At 41.1% G+C, this 19,903-nt stretch overlaps 1 protein-coding gene across 1 annotated transcript in view; it reads right to left on the minus strand.

Annotated features, from left to right (window-relative positions):
• The window catches only part of USP46 (ubiquitin specific peptidase 46), a 53,363-nt gene extending 35,717 nt beyond the window's left edge, over positions 1 to 17,646 (minus strand). The window contains exon 1 of the mRNA XM_006922493.3: positions 17,617 to 17,646. Coding sequence (XP_006922555.2) covers positions 17,617 to 17,634 — 18 coding nt within the window. The 5' untranslated portion in view covers positions 17,635 to 17,646. The remainder of the gene's footprint in view (positions 1 to 17,616) is intronic.
• Between the last annotated feature and the right edge of the window lie 2,257 nt (positions 17,647 to 19,903).

Below are 19,903 nucleotides of genomic sequence, written 5' to 3' on the forward strand. Positions count from 1 at the left end.
TCAACAGAAAAAAAAAAAAATTAAATCAGCAGAAAGAAATTCCTCAATTTCTCACTCCCGAACCTTCAAACTTATGTATCTCCCCTGTTAACGATGGAGATTTCTCTCTTGTCCAAGTCCAATCTCTCTTCCACTATTAAATCTTTCTCATCAGAATTTAACATGCTTAAGTGTCTCCCCTATTAAAAATACATGCATACTCTCCTACACATCTCTCCCAGTTACTACCCTCTTTCTCACCTCCCCTCATAGCTAAACGTCTTTAAATGACTGGCTACTATGAATCATTTACAAATGAATCAGATGATTTCTAAGATTTATTTCAAATAATCCAGTAGTGAAGTGGGGAGAAGTGGGGGGTAGGGATAAAATTGTGTTGTTGAAGCTGAATTGTAGGTTACGTGGGACTCAACACACTACTCTGTTGATACTTTTCCACCAGGCATACAGGCAGAGTAATGGTCCCCCGAGGATGTCCACATCCTAATCCCCAGAACTTGTGAACACATTACTTTACCTGGCAAAGGGAAATTGAGGTTGTAGATGGACTTCATTTGCTAATCAGTTGACCTTAAAATAGGAAGATTGTCTCAGATTATCAATGTAATCACAAGCATCCTTAAAAGTGGAGACAGAAGCAGAACAAAGATCAGAGTGATGCAACATGTGAAGGACTCAACTTTGCTAGCTTTGATGATGGAGGAAGGGGCCAGGAGCCAAGGAACACAGGCAGCCTCTAGAAGCTTCAAAGGCAAGAAAACGCTCTCCAGGAAGAAGACAGCCTTGCATCTCCTCATTTTAGCTCAGGGATACCCATTTCAGATTTCTGACCTCCAGAAGAGAATAAGATTATAAATTTGTATGATTTAAGCCACTGAGTCAAGGGTAATTGGTTACAGCAGCAGTAGGAAACCAATACGTTTGAAGTTTTCCATATTATACTTGAAGACTTGTCTCTACTTCACCTCCAGAATGCTTCTCAAAACAGACCCTTCTGGATTCTGCCCCATCCCTGATGGGCTCCAAACATTGCCGACTCCAGGGGGCACTTTTAGGTGCTAGTTTTCTTTGAGCACTAAGACTCTCTCCCCATCTACATGCCTCTCTGTAGGGTCCAGGCAATAACCATTCACACGGCTTCAATCAATGGCCACATGCCAACCATTTCCAACTCTTTATCTTCATCGCAGAAACCTCACTTCCTCGGCTCATTCAGACTAGATGAATATTGACACTCCTACTTGTTTGTCTCACAGGCCACCAAAATCAACCTACCCCAAACCAGAGCTCGCACTTCTCCTTCCCCCCAAGTCCAATCCTTTTCTGGTGTTTCCTCACTTAGTAAATGGCAATGCCACCCAGAGGTTCCCGGCTAGAAACCTCTCGGTCATGCCTGTCATGCCCCTCTGCACTCTGCACCCATCCATCAAAGTGTCCTACTGATTCACTCTGCTTAAATCTCAAGTCTACTTACTTCTCTTTAATCTCCCACCACCAGCAAGGGCAGGCCACCAGCATCTCTCATCTGAATTACGACAGCCTCCTAAGTGGCCTAAACATCCACCTTACCTACCTCTAACTTCAATGTCAACACAGTAGTAAAAGTACTCTTTTTAAATACAAATCTACTGTAAAATCCTCCAGTGACTTCCGCTGCCGGCTAAAAAGTCTTCTCTTGCCACGCATTGGCTCATACACTTGGCCTGTCGCAATGGCCTGTTCTTCAAACAACTCAAGTTCCCTTCCACCCATTACCTGAAGGCTCTTCCTTGCTTCCTCACCTGCCTGGTAACTATCATCCTTCTCAGGGAATTCTTCACTGACCACTCCTAGATTCGAATAGTCCCTGTGACAGAATAATGACCCTTCAAAGATGTCCCTGGAATCTAAGAATATGTTACCTTGCATGAAAAAAGGGACTTTGCAGATATGTTTAATTTAAGGATCCTGAGATGAGATTATCCTGAATTATCGGGGGGGAGGAGGCAGCAAGCAGTGTAATCACAAGGGTCCTCATGAGAGAGAGAGGCAAGAGATACCATGAAGGAAGTACAGTCTGGAGAGAGAAATATAAAGATGCTATAATGTTAGCCTTGAAGACGGAAGAAGAGGCCATGAGCCAAAGAACGCAGGCAGCCTCTGGGAACTGGAAAGGTCAAGGAAACACATTCCCTTCCAGACCCACCGGAAGGGGTGCAATCCTGCTGATACCTTTATTTTAAGACTTGTGATCTCTAGAGCACTAAGAAAATAAATTTGTGTCATTTTAAACTAGAGTTTGTGGTAATTTTTTACAGCGGCCATAGGAAACTAACACACTGCCCCCTTACATAAAACCTCCACTCCCCACTTGTAGTATCTTGTATGTCTCCCTTATGGTATTTATTCTAATTGTTACTTATGTAATTATTAACATCCATCCTATCCCCAAAACTACATACCTCAAGGAAGTAAAGACTGGATGTGACATGTCTGACCTGTACTCTCAGTGACTAGCACATAGTAGGCCCATGATACCTGAAGGCTGGATGAATGGATGGGAATGGTTAGGGCTGCCTGGGTAGCCTCCACATGTATGATAATTTGGACACAGATGTGTGAGCTCTCCTTATTTGTTGGTTCAGTAAGGCCTAGGTGGTACCCTCTACCACTCCCCCATTCTCCCCTTCCCTTCTGTAAACACATGTTCTAGGAACCGCTTCCAATGGATAAAGAATGTCACTGATATTGACATTTGGAACCAAACTCCTGCTTCACATGCTAGTACTTTCCACTGGTAACATGAATTTTTGTGCATCTTTAACAGATTTGGGGGTTCAACATGTTAAATGTACATCTCTACATGATAAAAAGACATGGGCATGATGGGGAATATTTTGTGAGATGATGATGACAACAATTACTACTGCTTAAAGATCAATTAGGCAGATTCAATCAAAATTTTAAATGAGCATATTCTTCATCTCTGCAATGCTAATTTAAACAATGTATTCTACCTATAAACTCACGGTCAAAAAAAAAAACAAAAAGATAGAGACTGTAACAAAGACCCAAATAATATAAGCATGGCTTAAACAAGATAAAAGCTTATTTCTGTTATGTAAATGTTCACGAGGAAGCAGCGCAGGTCTGACTTGGTGGCTCTGCAGTACTGGGGACTTGGACTCCTTTTACCCTGTTGCTCGGTCACTCTCAAGAGTCAGCTTCTATCCATGGAAGTAAGATGGCCACGCCAGCCCCAACCACCAAACGACTTCGGCCAGGAAGAAGCAGACAAGCAGGAAGACACTGCTCCTCCCCTTATGCCCCTGCCTGTACCTATCACTTCCACTCACGATTTTGTTGGCCACAATCTAATCTAGTCACATGGCCACACCTAGCTGCAAAGGAGCTTGGCAAACATGGTCTTCACCTGAATAGCCACAACCAGATAAAATTAGAAACAGAAAAAGGATATTGAGGGAACAACTGGCAGTCAATGTCACAGATGGTCCTCACAACAAGGTCTATAACAGAAAAAAGTTAGAACTGGTTAAATAGTTATAATAATCCACAAGATAGAATGCCATGTATCTATATAAAAAGAGTAAAACTGCTCTATAGCTACGGCTATGAAAATTTGTCCAAGAAACAATGACAAGTAAAAACATGTCAGCAAGTAACAGTGTGTACAGGATGACACTGGAAAGGTCCTTCATTCCATCTTCATTCCATCTGCTCGGGGCTCAGGGCACACAGCAGACCAGGCACGCTCGACACCTACATTTTCATGGAAATCCCTTAACAACACTTGAGAAATCATGAGCACTAGTCCCAGTGTCTACAAGTGGGGCTGGGAGATGAGGGGGTCACCAAGGGACTTTTCATTTTCTCTTCTCAACTGTTTCAATTTTTCACTATGAGCACATAGCACTTTTGTCATGAAAAACTTAAGAAAAAGTCAGCAAACTAATATCCTGCAGACCAGTTATCTAAGGCCTACAGCACACACCTCAGAGCTATAATGGCCATTTTTTTTTTTGCTCCTCTGTGAATTTGCCTTTGATTTCAGTCATTTCCCCTTCTGTCCTTAGTTTTCTGGCTGAGAGGTCCGGATGCTGATATTAAGCCTACTTACTGCTCAGGGTGGCAGAGAGGATCAAGCAAAACTGGGAATGTTATTAGCACTACATAAACTGTAAAATGCATTACAAATCCAAGAGCCTGCACGTCTACCGCTAGTACCCAGCACAGAGGCACAAAAGGCAAATGGGAGGTACTGAAAATAATTGTTATATGACCAGATGCTGGGAAAAAAAAACTTATTTATGGCAGTAAATCACAGGGTCTGGAGGTATAAGAAATACAGAGTTCTTATTTCCATCAGTAAAAAATCTGGTAACCTTTGAAAAACAATGCACTGCACTTTATCAAAAATAGAATTTGAGCTGGGACGAGTTCCAACAAGGAGACTGTAATGTTGGCTCTTCAAAGCACTCTGAAAGCAATTCTGTGACTGCAGAGGGGTGCTACAAAAACACACAACAAACATCCACCAGAGCCACTCGGGAAGGATGAATCATAAATACACGAGGTGGGTATAGAAAGGCATTTCTTTTTAGAGCAATTTTAAAAGCAATTTATGAGAAAAACATGTCAGAATTTTTCCCTTGGGGGCAAAAAAAGGAGATAAATTCTTGCTCAGAGAGAGGATATAATCAGAACAATGGCACTGCAAGGTCTATAAAAACCAACGAAAACACTGTCATAAAATGGGGAGCCCGAATCCAAAACGCGTAGACAGGGAAGGGTCTTTGGAGATCAGCTAGACATTTCAGAGATGAAAAAAACCAAGGCTCAGAGAAGTAAACCTACTTCCCCAAGCTCACCCCAAGGCGGTCCATTCTTCCGTGTCCTAGGATAGGCAGCCTCCCTCTCAAGTCTGTATGAAGTAGACACAAGAAAGGTAAAAAAAAATAAATAAAAAAAAGTAAAGATTTCAAAGTACACAGAGAATAAGCCACAAATTATGAACTATGAATTAAAATATATGCCTAGAGAGGTGAATATTGTTGCTAAAACCACATTTTTAGGTCTCTATTCCAAAGCTATTTTACTTATTAAGTATGTTTTTGGAGTACAAAAGTACAAAAAGGACTAGTTTCCAAAAGGACTGGTATACTCAGACTTCTGGTGACAAAAGGTCATTCTGATAGTCTTACAGAGAAAGTGAAGCAAAAATTAACTGATGGAGCCCAAGATCTCAGGATGAGTCAGGAGCCACTTGCCAGACTTCAAGGATGGTTAAGGAGGAATTATGGGCACTGGTTCCCCCGAAATAATTAGTAATAATAATAGATAACATATAAATGGCACTTACTGTATTCAGTCACTGCTCTAAGACTTGATGTATATTTTACTCACGTTCATCCTCAGAATAACTCTATGAGGTGAATGCCATTATTGTCTCCATTTAAAGATAAGAAAACTGGGACACAGAAGGGGCAAATACTTTACTCAAGTTCACACAGTTAATAACTAGTGGAACTGGGTTTGAACTCATACCATCTGCCTCCAGAGTGTGTGCTCCCAACCACTATACCATACTGACTCTCACAGAAGCAGAGTACCCTCAAAACCACAGAACTGCAGAACTGAAGAACTGAAGAAATCAAAGAGGGTCACAATTGTTCAAGTGAACACATCCCTCTGAGGCACCCTTCAAAATATTCTAGAATAAGGAACACACACATATCCTTTTCTGTAAAATCGACACTGAATACTGCAACCTGTTTAAAGGAAATGTAAAACTGAGCTTGGAAGTCGAGAGAAACACATGATGTTGTCAGGGGAAAATGGATTTTTCCAAAATCATTTGAAGAACCGTGAATCTTTGCCTAGCCAAACAGAAAAAAACATGAAGTTTAAAAAAGCAGAAAGAGAAAACAACATCGAAAAGTAGAAGTGAGTTTTAAGGAGTAAACCATTTTACATCTAATAATGGAATAATGTGCAATCTTACTGCCCTAACTTCTAAATTTTGGGATAGATAGTAACTATAATAAAAACAATGGCACAGAGAGAAAAAGAACCTATCAGAAGTATTCAGAACACAGTGTAGGAATATAGTAATATAGCTTATCTCTCAGTCTTAGGATTATTGGGGAAGGGGAGAATTGGCATGAATTATATATCAGGAAAAAAATGCCATTATTTTTTAATCAAAAGCAAAATATCGGTTGTGCTTCTAAAAGACAGAAATACAGACTGCAGTTCTGAGTCTTGTGGCTCAGAACTAGTGCAGCTAGTTCTCTGGCCCCTCAGAGCAGTCTCCCTCTTTCCCCTTCTCTTCCTCTGGCTCTCTCCTCCTCATCCTTTGGGTTCAGTGTCACGTCCCTAAAGTTACTGTCCATGACTTTTCCTTCACAGAATCCTGTAGGAGGTTTCACAGCACTTATCGCAATTTGGAATAACATAATTATTTGTGATTATTTAACATCTGTCTTCCACTGAACCACAGGTTGGCAAATGACCATGGGTAAAATATGGCCCACCGTTTTTTGCAAATAAAGATTTACTGAAACATAGCCACGATCACTTAGTTATTTTAGCTACTTTCACAATACAATAGCAGGAGTAGTTCCAACAGAAACATCATGGCCCACAAAGCCTAAAATATTTACCATCCAGACAATTACTAAAAAGCTTGCCAACCCCTACACTAGGGCGGAAGCTCCATGAGGACAGAGATTCCATCTGATTGGTTTGCCAGGACCTCACAGCGCATATATAAAAGGCACTTAATAATTTTGCTGATTGAATAAACTTGGGAAACAGGAAGGGTGAGTAGTAGGTGCCACTCATTCAAGAGAACTTCATGTCTATATATTCATTTAATCTTGTCCACTAACCCAAGGCCAATTACACTTATTATCTCCATTCTACTCATGAAGCAATGGAGGGAACCTGCCCAAGCTCATTCAGTCCATAATGGCAGAGCCAGGACTCAAACCCAGGTCATTCTATTCCAGAGCCTGAGCTCCTGACCACAAGTTAAGGAAGATGATCTTTTCATTCATGTTTTCAGTAATTCCTTAGCTAGAGATGTAGGGACTGGGCAGAGAGCCGAGACTGTTTCTGAGCAAGTCCTCTTCGGACGCTGGCTGGTACACGTTACCTAACCGCGAGGCACGCCATGCTCGGAGTGGCTATGGATGCCCATTCTGCTTAGCAGACAAGTCGCCCCATCCCACTGACCAACACTGAGCAAAATGCTTCCTTCATATAAATTACTAACAGGGACTTACTATCCTCATCTCTCACAAGTGAGGGAAAGAAGGTTAGTGGAGGTTGAGTACCTTGCCAAGATCAAGTGCTGGCGTGAAGCAGAGGTCAACTGTAGCCCACAATCTTAACTCGATTCCTGCTTCCAGTGCTCATCCACCTCCCGGTCCTCCCCGGGTGTCCCAGGGAGACAGGTGTCTACAAGAAAGCGGCTAAAGGGCATTTTCATTCTGCACTAGGATAGCATGTCATTCCCATGACTTGTAGGACATTGGGTAGGAAAAAACAACCCTAAAAAGACCTCAAAATGACTTCATTTAATGATCATAACACAGAAGCAAAAATGGCTGCTACTGAAGAAAGATGACCCCTAGATACGCAGTGATCCCAAGTCATCAAAGGAAGGGACAGTAAAGGGCAGCTAGACTCTGGCTTGTAAAACAACTCTCCACGTGTCTAGAGACAGCATAATAAAGTTCTAAGACGAAGATAAAGTTTCAACTCAAAAGCAGAAAAAAGACTACTGGGCCTGTGTCTGTCTCCCAGCTGAAGGTGGAGCAGAAGGAAATATTCACCCTGGTCACTGAACTTGGTCACTGAACCCTGGTCGGTGAGCTAGAAGCAAAAGCCTCATTCCTAATCTAGTGTTCTGCCAAGCGACAGCGATGCCTCCATGACTACATCACTCAGTTTCTGTTTTTCACAGGAGTACCCATCACTTCCCGGAAAAGCAGCTTGGGTGGCATGCGATCCCGGCAAAGCCCCAGGTCAAAGAGGTCAACTCTGCAAATCTGACTAATAGGTTGATTTCAAGAATGCTCTCCTCACCTGCCTCTCTCTAGTTCAAGCTCAAGGTCTTCATTAGTGAAAAAGCAGGACACCAGCGTCTCCGCCTCACAGCATGGGAGAAATGCCTGAATGTGTTTTCCTGGCATCTTTGCACTTGGGAACCAAGCCCTCTGGCTCCCTACTGCACAATCAGAGATCGTTTACTTTAATGTAATGAAAACATCCTGTAATGTACTGATTGTGAAATATAAAATATAAAATTCTGTGCTCTCTGCTTCGATCTCCAAAGAGGGTGACAATGGAAAAAAAGAGATGGAGCAAGTTCTTTACAGCAATATAACTCAGTGTTAACACTCCTCCATGAGCTAAGTTCAGAAATGAAAACACGTATAATCAATGAAGAGTAATTTTGTATCTGTTAAGTTTAGTAAAGTAAAAAAAAAAAATTGGGCTTTGTGTTTATATATCTTCAGGGTTTCTATTCCACTTTGCTCATAATGCTTTATTGTACTTTTACAAAAAATATCAGTCTACTACAGATTGAAAATAAAAATAAAATGGGTCATTCCCTACAGACTTTGAAAATAACTGCCAACAGCAAAACTGTTGAAATCGAGCTTGTTTTCTGAAACATGAATAGCAGCTCACCCTCACTACTAATAAGAGAAATGCAGACTAAAAATATACTAAGACACCATTTTCCCCCAACTGGCAAAGAGCAAAAGGTTTTGGGATAGCACACTGTTTTGGCAAGGCTATGGGCAATAAGAGTCACACATACTGCTGGTGGAGGGCAATTTGGCAAAACCTATCAAAATTACAAATGCATACCATTTCTAGAAAGTCAGCCAACAGATATACTCCCAAATGTGCAAAATGATGTATGGACAAGGTTGTTACCTACAGCCTTATTGTCAAAACTCAAGACTGGAAAACTACCATTGTGCCCATTAGTGGGGGCCCAGTTACATGAATTCAATACATTCAAGCAACTGAATACTCTGCAGCCATTGGAGGGGAGGGGAGGGGAGGGGAGGGAAGGGAAGAGAGGAAGGATGGATGGAAAGAAAGAAAGAAAAGAAAGAAAGAAAAAGGAGGGTGCTCTTCACATACTAGCACAGACCCACGTGCAAGACACAAAAAGCAAGGGGCAGATCAGGACAGATCAGTATATGCTGTAAGTATTATTCGTGTTTTTAAAAACTAGGAGAGAAATAGAAAAATATCTGCTTCTATATGTATAAGAGACCTCTGGATGGAAGAGAAGACACTACAAATATTGACTGATGCCAGCGATAAGAATTGGGTCATGGGTATATTTTCAACATACATCCTTTTGTACAATCTGAAAACTTCTACCATGTGAACTCATATTACCTTTTAAAAATTTTTATTTAAAAAACTGAGCTTATTTTCTGTGTATTTCTCAGTTAGGAACACCGGTGTACAGCAAATAAAACAAAAGGGTATGTTATACGCTGATTGGATAACTAATAATCTTTTACTACACGATGTGCTCTCATTATCAGGAAATGAAAAACATTGTATCCTAACTGATGATTACAAAAGCTTTGCCACACACCATCAGCACTGTGTCTTCCAAGACATCTCAGTGGGAAATCACAGCTTCTTCCTCCTCCTGTCTGCTCCATGCACTTCCCCTCCTTGGTCTTGTCTCTGATGGGAAGCCACAGCTAGATCACAGCATGCCCACTCCTCTCCTGCTCAGCCAGCTCCACTTCAGATCATCAGGAATTAGATTCTCATAGGAGCACTGGTCCTGGTGCCAAAAAGGTTGGAGACCACTGCCTTAGAGCTCCTCAGGCTGGAACTCGGTCTGTAGTGGAAAGAGCCCTGAACTAGGGATCTCGAATCCCTAGTTCAGGGCTCTTTCCACTACAGCATTTGGACCCCTTTGAGGAGCTCTAAGGCAGTGGTCTCCAACCTTTTTGGCACCAGGACCAGTGCTCCTATGAGAATCTAATTCCTGATGATCTGAAGTGGAGCTGAGATGATGATGCTAGCGCTGAGGAGCAGCTACAAACACAGATGAAGCTTGCCCGCCGCTCACCTCCTGCTGTGCAGCCTGGTTCCTAATAGGCTACAGACCAGTACTGGTCCACGACCTGGAGGTTGGGGACCCCTGCTCTAAATGAAAGCTGTAATAACAGGGCCAGGCTCTGGGCTATGCACTAGACATAAATTATTCCACTTAAGCCCCACAACACCACAGAGAGGTAAGTTCTCTAGTCATCCACGTTATGAGTGAGAAGCAGAGACCATCAGAGGGTTAATAAATGGTAAGCTCTCACACCCAACCAACAGCAGTGTGGAAGCTCCAACCAGATGCTAACCTGCCTCTCAGCCCACCAGCCCATAATCTGCAAACCAATTTAACAGTGTTTCTCCAATAAACAGTTTTTGAAACACCATAAAGAACATCTTACCTGAGCCAATGTCTCCCAAACCCTAAATCATAAATCTAGAGGAAGGTGAGAAAATCTTAAGTGGCTTGAGTATGAATGGTTTTAACTTGAGGAACTATGTTTTTGATATGTATTAGAAAAACAACTAGTTCATCAAACCCATTATTTCACAGATGTCTTAGCACAGAATGAGGTCAAACTAATAGGTGAACAAATTTAAAGAAAATTATTAAATAAAGTTCAGATGGTTCAAAACCAGGAAGAAGCACAAGTTGACATTTGAGAATCACTAGTCTAAGGAACTGGATCCATTCCATGGTTTACCCTCTAGAGAAAGACGTGCTTAAGAATAATAGCCCCCCCCACACACACACACCTGACATACAATACAGAGTTATAAATGTCACAATTTTTACTTTATTTTTATCTGCCCTCCTCTCTCCACATCACATTACATCTCTCAAATGGATGAGGCAAGACCCCAGTTATCAAAGCACCTGAATAAAACTTTACATTTAAACAACAGTGTCCTGTGGTGGCTTAACTTTGGGTTGACCACAGGATGACTTTGCCCTGAATAGCTCTGATTACACCTATAGTTGATCAATTTATACCAAATAATTATTTTGTGCATTCCCCTGTCACTTTAAGAAGTGTCTGTTTTGGGGAATAAATTAGAGGGTCTCCTTACTATCTTGTCACCTGGTCCAGTGCAGAGCTGATTGGGAGAGAGCTGTGGGCTCTCTAGCCCTGTTTCTCCCCACACTACAGAAATAGTGAGAAGGGACCCCCACCGCCCCAGCACCCGCAGTCAGAACCACACCATCTGGTAAATTTTTGCCTCTGCTCTTGCCCAGCCTCTTTACCCCATCCCACTTCTCCCAAATGCCCACTAAATGTGGACATCAGATCAAAATAAAAACAGAACTCCATTGGATCCTGCAATACCAATAGCTCTATGCTTTGAGTAAACTGTAGGAAAATATTAATTCACGAAAAGAGAATATTTGTGAAAAGTAACATGCGTGAGGGCAGCGCAGCACACAAAACGTTTTGTAGGCAGGATCTCCTTTGATTCTCTCCAAAAAGGCTGTGAGGAAAGTATATCATAATATGCCTTTTTGTGTTGTAAAGAGATGAAGACACAGGCTCTGAGATTTACCCGGCTCTGGCATTCCAAATCTCAAACTCCTCCACTCTATAGAATTGTACGGAAGATACTGTTCTCTTTTTTCCCCCTAGTGCTGTGTTGCTCTAAGACCAGAAGTATCTGGTCACCAGAGAGGTTGCTAGAAATGCAAAATCTCAGCCCCACTCCAGATTTATTGAATCATCATCTGCACTTATGATAATAAGATCTCCAGGTAATTCTTGTGGACAATAAAATTTGAGAAGCACTGCTTTACTGCAAAGCAATTCTTGCATTCTACCATGCTACATCTCTTCACTCATTTATCCAATAATTATTTACTGAGCATCTTCCAAAGGTGTGCTAAATCAGGCTGGGAAATCAACAGTGAATACGATCAACATAGCTCCTGCCCTCATGGAGTTGCCAGTCTAACCCAGTGGTTTCTCAACCTTGGATGCTCATCGGAAAAGATGCGACAATTAAAAAACAAATAGCACGTGCCTAAAACCCACCCTAGGCCCACCTATATCTACGTACAGTCAGAAACTCTGACACTGGGGCCCTAGGAGCTTCACACCAAAAAAGCTCCAATTGCTGCAACCACTTTGGGAAGCAATTTGACAATACCTAATGAAGCTGCGGATGAGCGTATCCTAAGAGCAGCACTGCCACTTCCAGGACATCCTGGAGAAATGAAGGCACATGTGCAAAGAACACAGGAACATTCGCTGCAGCACTGTTTCCAGAGAGAACACTTTTGGAAACCATCCAATTGCCCCTCACAAGGTAATGAATAAGCAAAGCATAGTTAAGTCAAAGAATACAATTATAGAACCATTAGAATGAATTAACTAGGCCTATACGTGGCAACCCAATCTCAAGTACAATTGTTGAGTGAAAAAAGAGTTGCAAAAAGCTACATATTTTAATACACAAACATTGATATACTGCTTATGGATTCATAAATATAAAGTAAAAGTATAAAGACATACATGGCAAACACCGTACCAACTTCAGGAAAATAGCTAGTTTTGGGGAAAAAAGGAGAAGAAAGAGAGGTGGTTAGTGACTTTATTTAAGGTATTACATTAAAAAAGATCTTAATCAAATATAACTAAATTTTAATATCTGTTAAATTTGAAGGATAGGTATTTTGGGTATATAACATATAATAAATTACATTCTTTTTTCCATACTTTTTTGGGAGTTAATATATTGTGATTTTTAAAAATTTCTTGTAAAAACTTCTCAGGTGACATGACATATAGCCAGGGTTGGGAATCCCTGTTCTGGGAGTATAAAGTAATAAAAATCTGGCTATTTAATATCAAGAATGGCAATGATCTATAGCTCTTGAAATTAAACTACTACCTTAAAATTTTTACATAGATTTAAAAAACTTTCACATAGTAATTTCTACAAGTAATATTTTTCTTAGGAGGCCAAGTTTATTATCCAAAGAAAGCAACATTTCTCAAAGTATAGTTGTCAGCTCACCTGTAACAGAATGAGGAGAGAGTGGATAGAAGAAAAGACTTATGTAAAATGCAGATTCCAGGGCCCCTTTTTAGGCCTACGTAACCAAAACCTCTGAGGGTAGGACCCCGGAGTATGAATTTTTAATAAGACAATGCACATGTGGGCACAAGTCTTTGGTACATCAAAGAACCACTAGAGTATAACATATTTTTAAAGCTATTGTTAATCATATTTTTAAAACCATACATGTCTGCATTCAATAAGATGACATTCGTCACACTCTGAAAATCAAAATAAAGTGCAGAGAATGTTTTCTAAATATTTGAGATAGAAACTCCACAAGTACCTTCAAGCGCATCCTGATAAAAGCTGGTTTCCTGCACAGTGTACTTAACATGAAGGACAAAGAAATGTGCTGTAGTAAGAACACAATTTCACATTGCCTCTCTAAAAGAACTTCAAAAATCGACTGGGTAAACAGGATCACTCCACACGTCCAGCCTTGCTGTTCTCACCGGAAGAGCTGCCCCACCCCAGATATGATTTTCACTGAAGCCGATTTCAATTAAACAATGCATGAAAAATGTGACTTGAACTGAAAGGCCTGGCCAGCACAGTAACATATCCTGAATTTATTCTCAACATTCAAGGTATCATCTACTCTATAGTCTTTTTGCTATAATGATTCACTTGTTTCACAGTCTTATCATTCCTTCAACCTGTATCTTCTGTTCCATTTCTACCTTCCTCGATTTTTTTTTTCTTTTGGTCTCCCTGATTTTCCCCTTTTCCCTATTTTCACACAAAAACAACACTACGATCCTGACTTATAAATCCTGGAAAACTGCTCCAAGGCCTACGGATTAAAAACCCAGCATAATAAACACGTACAAACATGTTTACCCTCACTAGTACACAGGAAAGTGCTAATTTTAAACCAGGAAGATACCATTTCACATCCATCAGACTGGCAACACATTAATTCTAACAATGTTGGGTATCTGCAAGCATGTGGAACAACTGGAACTCCCAAACACTGCTGGCTGGAATACAAACTGGCACAACTGTTTTTGGAGAGCAACCTGGCAATATATTAGGAGTCAAAGATGCCCATTTCCTTTGATCTGGCAACTTCCCTTTTAGGTATATATCACAGAGAAGCTTTAAATATATACACAGGGAGACAAGTTCAAAGCTGTTCACGGCTCTAAAATGGCACACACACAAAATTGTAAACCCAAGCGCTAATCAACGATAAAATAAATAAATATATTCCAGTATGATCATGCAATGGAATATTACACAGCAGTTAAAACAACCTAGAATTATATGTATTTTAATGCATAAATCTCAAAATCATAATTTAAACAAAAGCAAACTGGGGAGTTGTTCAATATTACAGAGCATATTTAAAACATGAGGAAACAATACCATATCTGGTTGATGAATACATAAATAAATACCTACTACAGTATAAAAACACGTGATAAATACCAAATTCAGAACAGTGGCCACTATCTGGAGGGAAGGGGAATGAAACGGGGAAGGATTTCCTTATATTCGTAATATCTTATTTCTTGGTAGATGCATGGGTGTTCACTATATTATTCTCCATATTTTTCTGTATGCCTAAAATTTATCCCTACCCAGAAAAAGACTCCAAAGTCCAAGCTACTTTAAAGCATTTGAGCATTCTGAAAGTGACATTAGAACTTGATGGGCAGGAGGAAGACTGGACCCACAAATGGAAAGTGAAGCTTTAGAAACCAATAGTATTTTCCACACACTCTTGCTTTAAAACTATCCATAGCAAATAACCATTCTCAGAATTACGGTAAAATTCCATGCAAAGGACTTAGGACATCCCCCCAATTCTAAGCAGCAATCCCAGAATATAAATATTCCAAAATGTCTTTAGTGCCAGGGTTGGTTCCTAACACAGAATTTATTAGCCTCGAGAAAGTTTTCACTGGTTCATTTTTGGGTGGCCTTTTCTCTTAAAAGATCAGCAAGGACTTTCAAACTCTTAGACTAGCATGTGGCTTCACTACAACTGAAGGTTTACTGTAAGAAGTTGCATTAAAATATTTAGGACAGAAAAGTTAACTAGACTAAAAGACACCATCTTTTACAACTTTTCCGTCATTTTGCTTTGGGCTGGCTCCATGGGTAGGCTAGAGATAAAACCACCAAGAGATACCTTTCTGATGATAACCACAGAATTAAACACCATCATGAAACTTCAACTCATTCAAACTAACTGGATAGACTAGGCTGGGAAAAAAAGAGAGACATATGAACTAGAGTATTTTCTCTTAATTGCTACAAGGATCAAAATTGAAAATTACTTTCAATTATAACCCAAATATACCAAAGTTACACATTAGTAAAAAAGAAATAAATAGGTTTTATTGTGTGGGTAAACTGGAAACAAATAAAGTTGATATCCAGCAAATGGTATGACAATCTTTCATTCTAACCAAATATTGGCATTCAACTTTGTTTTCCCCTAGGATTCCAAGAAAAAACAGAAAAATCTGTAGACTTAATTGTCAGGACCTGATCCAACACAAACGCCTACATATTAGACCTGGGAAGCCAGAAGAACAGAATTTTTCTTTAACATTAGCCCATCCCACCTACCAATTTCTAAAAACTGACAACTCTGAGTAGACCCTCATATATGACTGTAACAACTCCCAGCCGATACACTAAACTTAGTCTCAAATTATCTCTAAGAATGGGAAGCATGAGTAACAGTAATAAAGAGGCAAGTTAACTCTTCTCCCAAATTATGCAATTTACATATTTTTAATATTTAAAAAATGTTTTTCCAACAATTATCGAAATACTTGCCTCAGGTAAGTGACTGACTTACCAAAATAAAATGATCTCTATAAAAACACTCTAGCTGTTTCAAACTTTTACTAATTTTACTTTCCCTTTATATCAAGGTGACTTTGCTTATTTAAAAGAATTCAAATCAGGTACTCGCTGTGGTGTTCAATAATTCCTGGGGCCAACCAACAGTGCTAGAATGCTAATATCCGGTGCGAGTAACACAGCCTTACACAATTAGGAACTCAGGTGGTCGCTAACCACTTAAAAGATGTAGATTTTTACAAAGACTCTAAGAAATACTACTTACTAAGAAGCTTTTGGCGACAATAACAACAAAAACATCAGTTTTACGAGTTGAGAAATACAATTTGTCCAAAGGCACCATTAGACTCATGCTGAACTAGAGACACCCAGCGGTACAGATGCCAGTTCTAAGTTATATTGACTATAATCATGTCCTCTTATAACATACAGTCAAATTTTGGTCAAACACAAAAATATTAAAGAAATGTCCTGATGTACTCCTCAGTCTTTCCACTGTACTGCTTCTGCAATTTTGTTAATCCTTTATCTGTGCACATACCACACTATACCAAAATTTTCACCTTTACCAATGTTATGCTCACAAGAAACCGGTGAGCTCCTTGGAGATAGGGAGTCACCTCATTCATTTAGTTAGTACCTGCACATAGCATGTGCCAACAGTGACATAGTAGGTCCTCAACAAATGGCCACTTATGGGAACACAATGTAATCTATTTGACACAGGGCATTTCCTGTATGGTACATCTTAGAGCACTATTAACAAGTGAAATTAAGATTTGATGATTTAGACCAGTTTGCACCAAAGTCACATTTCTAGAGGGCACATTAGGTTTTCTCCTAACAAATGCTTCTTCTTTAGAAAATTTCTCAAGCTCTTCAAACATAAAATTTACCAAAACAAAACAAAACAAGAAAAAAAACCCACAACAACCTTTCTATTTGTAGGGCCATAAAAATACACAGGAAGTTAAATCCATTGGTTCGGACAAAAATCAGAGAATTATCAACACGGGACACTTCCTCACGCTTGGTAGCAGCTAGTGCATTTTAAAAATTACAACACACCAGCCAAACAAGCTTTACTATTTGTGAACCAGACGGTGCTGTGTGGCTAAGCTGACAAGCCCTAAGCAAGCTGATCAAGAATAGCTATGGCAAGAACTTACATAATAGTAAAATTAAAACAAATGAGAGCTAGCATTCAACTTAATGGACAATAAAACTTCAGTGGGGAAGGGGACAAGTGGGAGGATGTGATTATTTTCCAAGTCCCCTATAGCTAAAATTGGTGCAGGAAGTTTAAGAGGAAGAGGTGTTTATTTCTCAGTCACATGCAGGATTTGCTACAAGTTTTGTTTCTGTTCTGCTGGGTCCTTTCTTATCTGGTAGATGAAACAAATCCACTTTTCAATGCTAGGTCCTGCTTTGTTCAAGTCTTACCTAGAAGGATAGTATTGTTTAACATCCTTTCTGGACACGCATCAGCCAAAAGAACTGCTTAAAAAAAAAAAAAAAAAATGCGATTGCCGCCTTGCTCTTAAGACAATTACTCAAACCAGCTGAGACCAAATAGAGTGGAAAGGATCAATAAGAGCCCCAAAGAGAAGCTAAAGAGTGAGGAGAGACCAACAGAATACCTACCTGGAAACAATTCATCATCGAGTGAAGAATCTAAAGAGAGGTCCAACAAAATTTACATCAGATCAGGTGAAGAGACAGCAATCTCTTCTTCATCACCAAGCCTTCTCGTGTGGGAAGTGAGACTGGGAGGGACAGGGGTGACATGAGTAGCCTTTTATAAGGGGTGGAGTTAAGGATTCCTATCCAGCCTTCCTATACAGCCATTGGGCTTGGTTTGCATAAAGGAGCATGTGGGTTGTTTTATATTAGTGGCTGCTTCCATCAGGTCCAAGAAGGTATAATCTCCACTGTCCTTTAAACAACTGAAGTTGACATAATGAGAAAGATGTTGATAACAGCTAACATTCACTGAGTACTTGCTCTGTACTAGGCTCATTCACTTAATATAATAGTCCTAGGAGGTAGGAACCATTATCATCCCCTCTTTGTAGATAAGGAAAGACAAAGAGCAACTTGCTCAAGGACAAAAAGCTCATATGTGTTAGAACCAGGACTTGAACCCAAGAAGTCTAACTTTAGAGCTCAAACTCATCACTTGCTCAAGACACAGTTTCCAGCTAGGAATGTAAAAATCCCTACTTAACAAATTATTGGTTCCTCACTGCACCTGAGTGATGAGCCTCAATTTGGTACCTTTTTTCAGATTCCATATGAAGTGTCAACCTCCAGACACAGTACTAGCCCCTTCCTCTCATGTCCTTCTTGCAGCTTGCCTCCCTGGATGAGTTTTACAGGAAACAGGTTGTGACATTCTGCCCAGGTGTGCCAAGAAGCCCCTGCTGCACTGGGGGAAAAAGAAAAAGCTGGAGGCTGGCTTCCTCTTGGGGCACGCTAGCTCTCAAGTTTCCAGCCTGCTTCAGTACAGAGAGGTGTCACCACACACAAGCAGGACAGAAACACCACCAGAAGCTGGGACTGTGCCTCACTGTCCTGTAAGCCCGAGGCCACCCCAGCAGGCACGAAAGAATATTAAAGCTGCTCTGGTTTTACAGTTTCCCTCAGGAGCTGGTCTAGCAGAGAGAGAAACCTAGAAGAAAGGTATCACTTTTTCACTGCACCAGGTAACATTAATGCTGCTCGACAGGAGCAGGAGACCTGTCTGTGTGTGGAAAAGAGAGGAAATGGATATGCTCCAGAAGCCACCCACCACATCCAACTGGTCCTGTGCCTTGGCAGCTATCACTCTGGGAAGCCCCAGCATTTATTCTGCTGGCCACGGCAGTGACCACATCCAACAGTGCTGAAAACTGAAGGCAGCACACTTGGGTCTCAATTCCATCCGAGTTAACACATGGCTCCTTAATGATCCTTTGCCATGTGTTAATCTTGGCAACAAAATGTGGGACAGAAGATTTTAAAAAGCTGTGTGATGGGAGAAGGGCAGCCAGATCACCTTACCTCCAGGCTTCTCAATCAAGCCTTCTCGGATTCTCTTTAGGGGCCTGTATTATTAGCTACAAGGTTTTCCTCAAATAGGCATTAGAAGAACACGTGTTCCAGTTGGAGGTAGAAGGGCTTAATGGGGGGGGAGGGGGGCGCGGGGGGAGACGGAGGACCCTGGAGAGCCAAGGCAAAGCACACTCTCACCCTGCACAGGAGGGCTCTTACTCCAGGGAGAAAGGTTCGCACCCCAAGGCTCTGACAAGTGGGGGTGTACGCAGGGTGCACCCTGGGGACTCAAGGGCTGGAAGCTGTTCCTGCAGAAACTGATAAGCAAAGGAAAGCAACAGAAGACGCCCAAGTTAAAAGTCACCACCACACCATGGAACCAACCTCCACTGGAGTCCAGTGATGTCCCCTTGCTTTGTCCACACCCACCGGCCTGCACTGGGTCTTACAATGCATCACCGGGCAGGGTAACCCTGGAGACCTCCTCCACTCTCACAGCCTTAGCGCCTTCGAATGTCACTGCCATATAACCTGTTCCTCTTTCACTGATGGGGAAACTGAGGCGCCTAAAATTATTGTGCCTTCTCAAACCAGGTGAAGTTCACTTCTCTGAGCACAATTTTGCACTTTTTCACAGCTTTATTACATTTCAAATTTCTCCAGGTACACTGATTGCCTTCGCAAAGTGAATTTTAAATACAGTTTAAGGAGTGAACTCAAAATGAAACGAGGGCGGTCTGGGAGACTGGCAGGGCTTCATCTACGGCAAGGACAGGAAGGGGGGGCCCCCACCCACAGCTTATCACCCAAACCCCTCCCCCGGGACGTTCAGGTTCGGCCTCCCCAGCCAAGACGCCTGCACCGCAACCCGAGGGCGGAGGCACGCGGCGCGGCCCGA

Source organism: Pteropus alecto, unplaced genomic scaffold, assembly GCF_000325575.1.
Source record: "Pteropus alecto unplaced genomic scaffold, ASM32557v1 scaffold57, whole genome shotgun sequence".
In the NCBI taxonomy this organism is placed as follows: domain Eukaryota; kingdom Metazoa; phylum Chordata; class Mammalia; order Chiroptera; family Pteropodidae; genus Pteropus; species Pteropus alecto.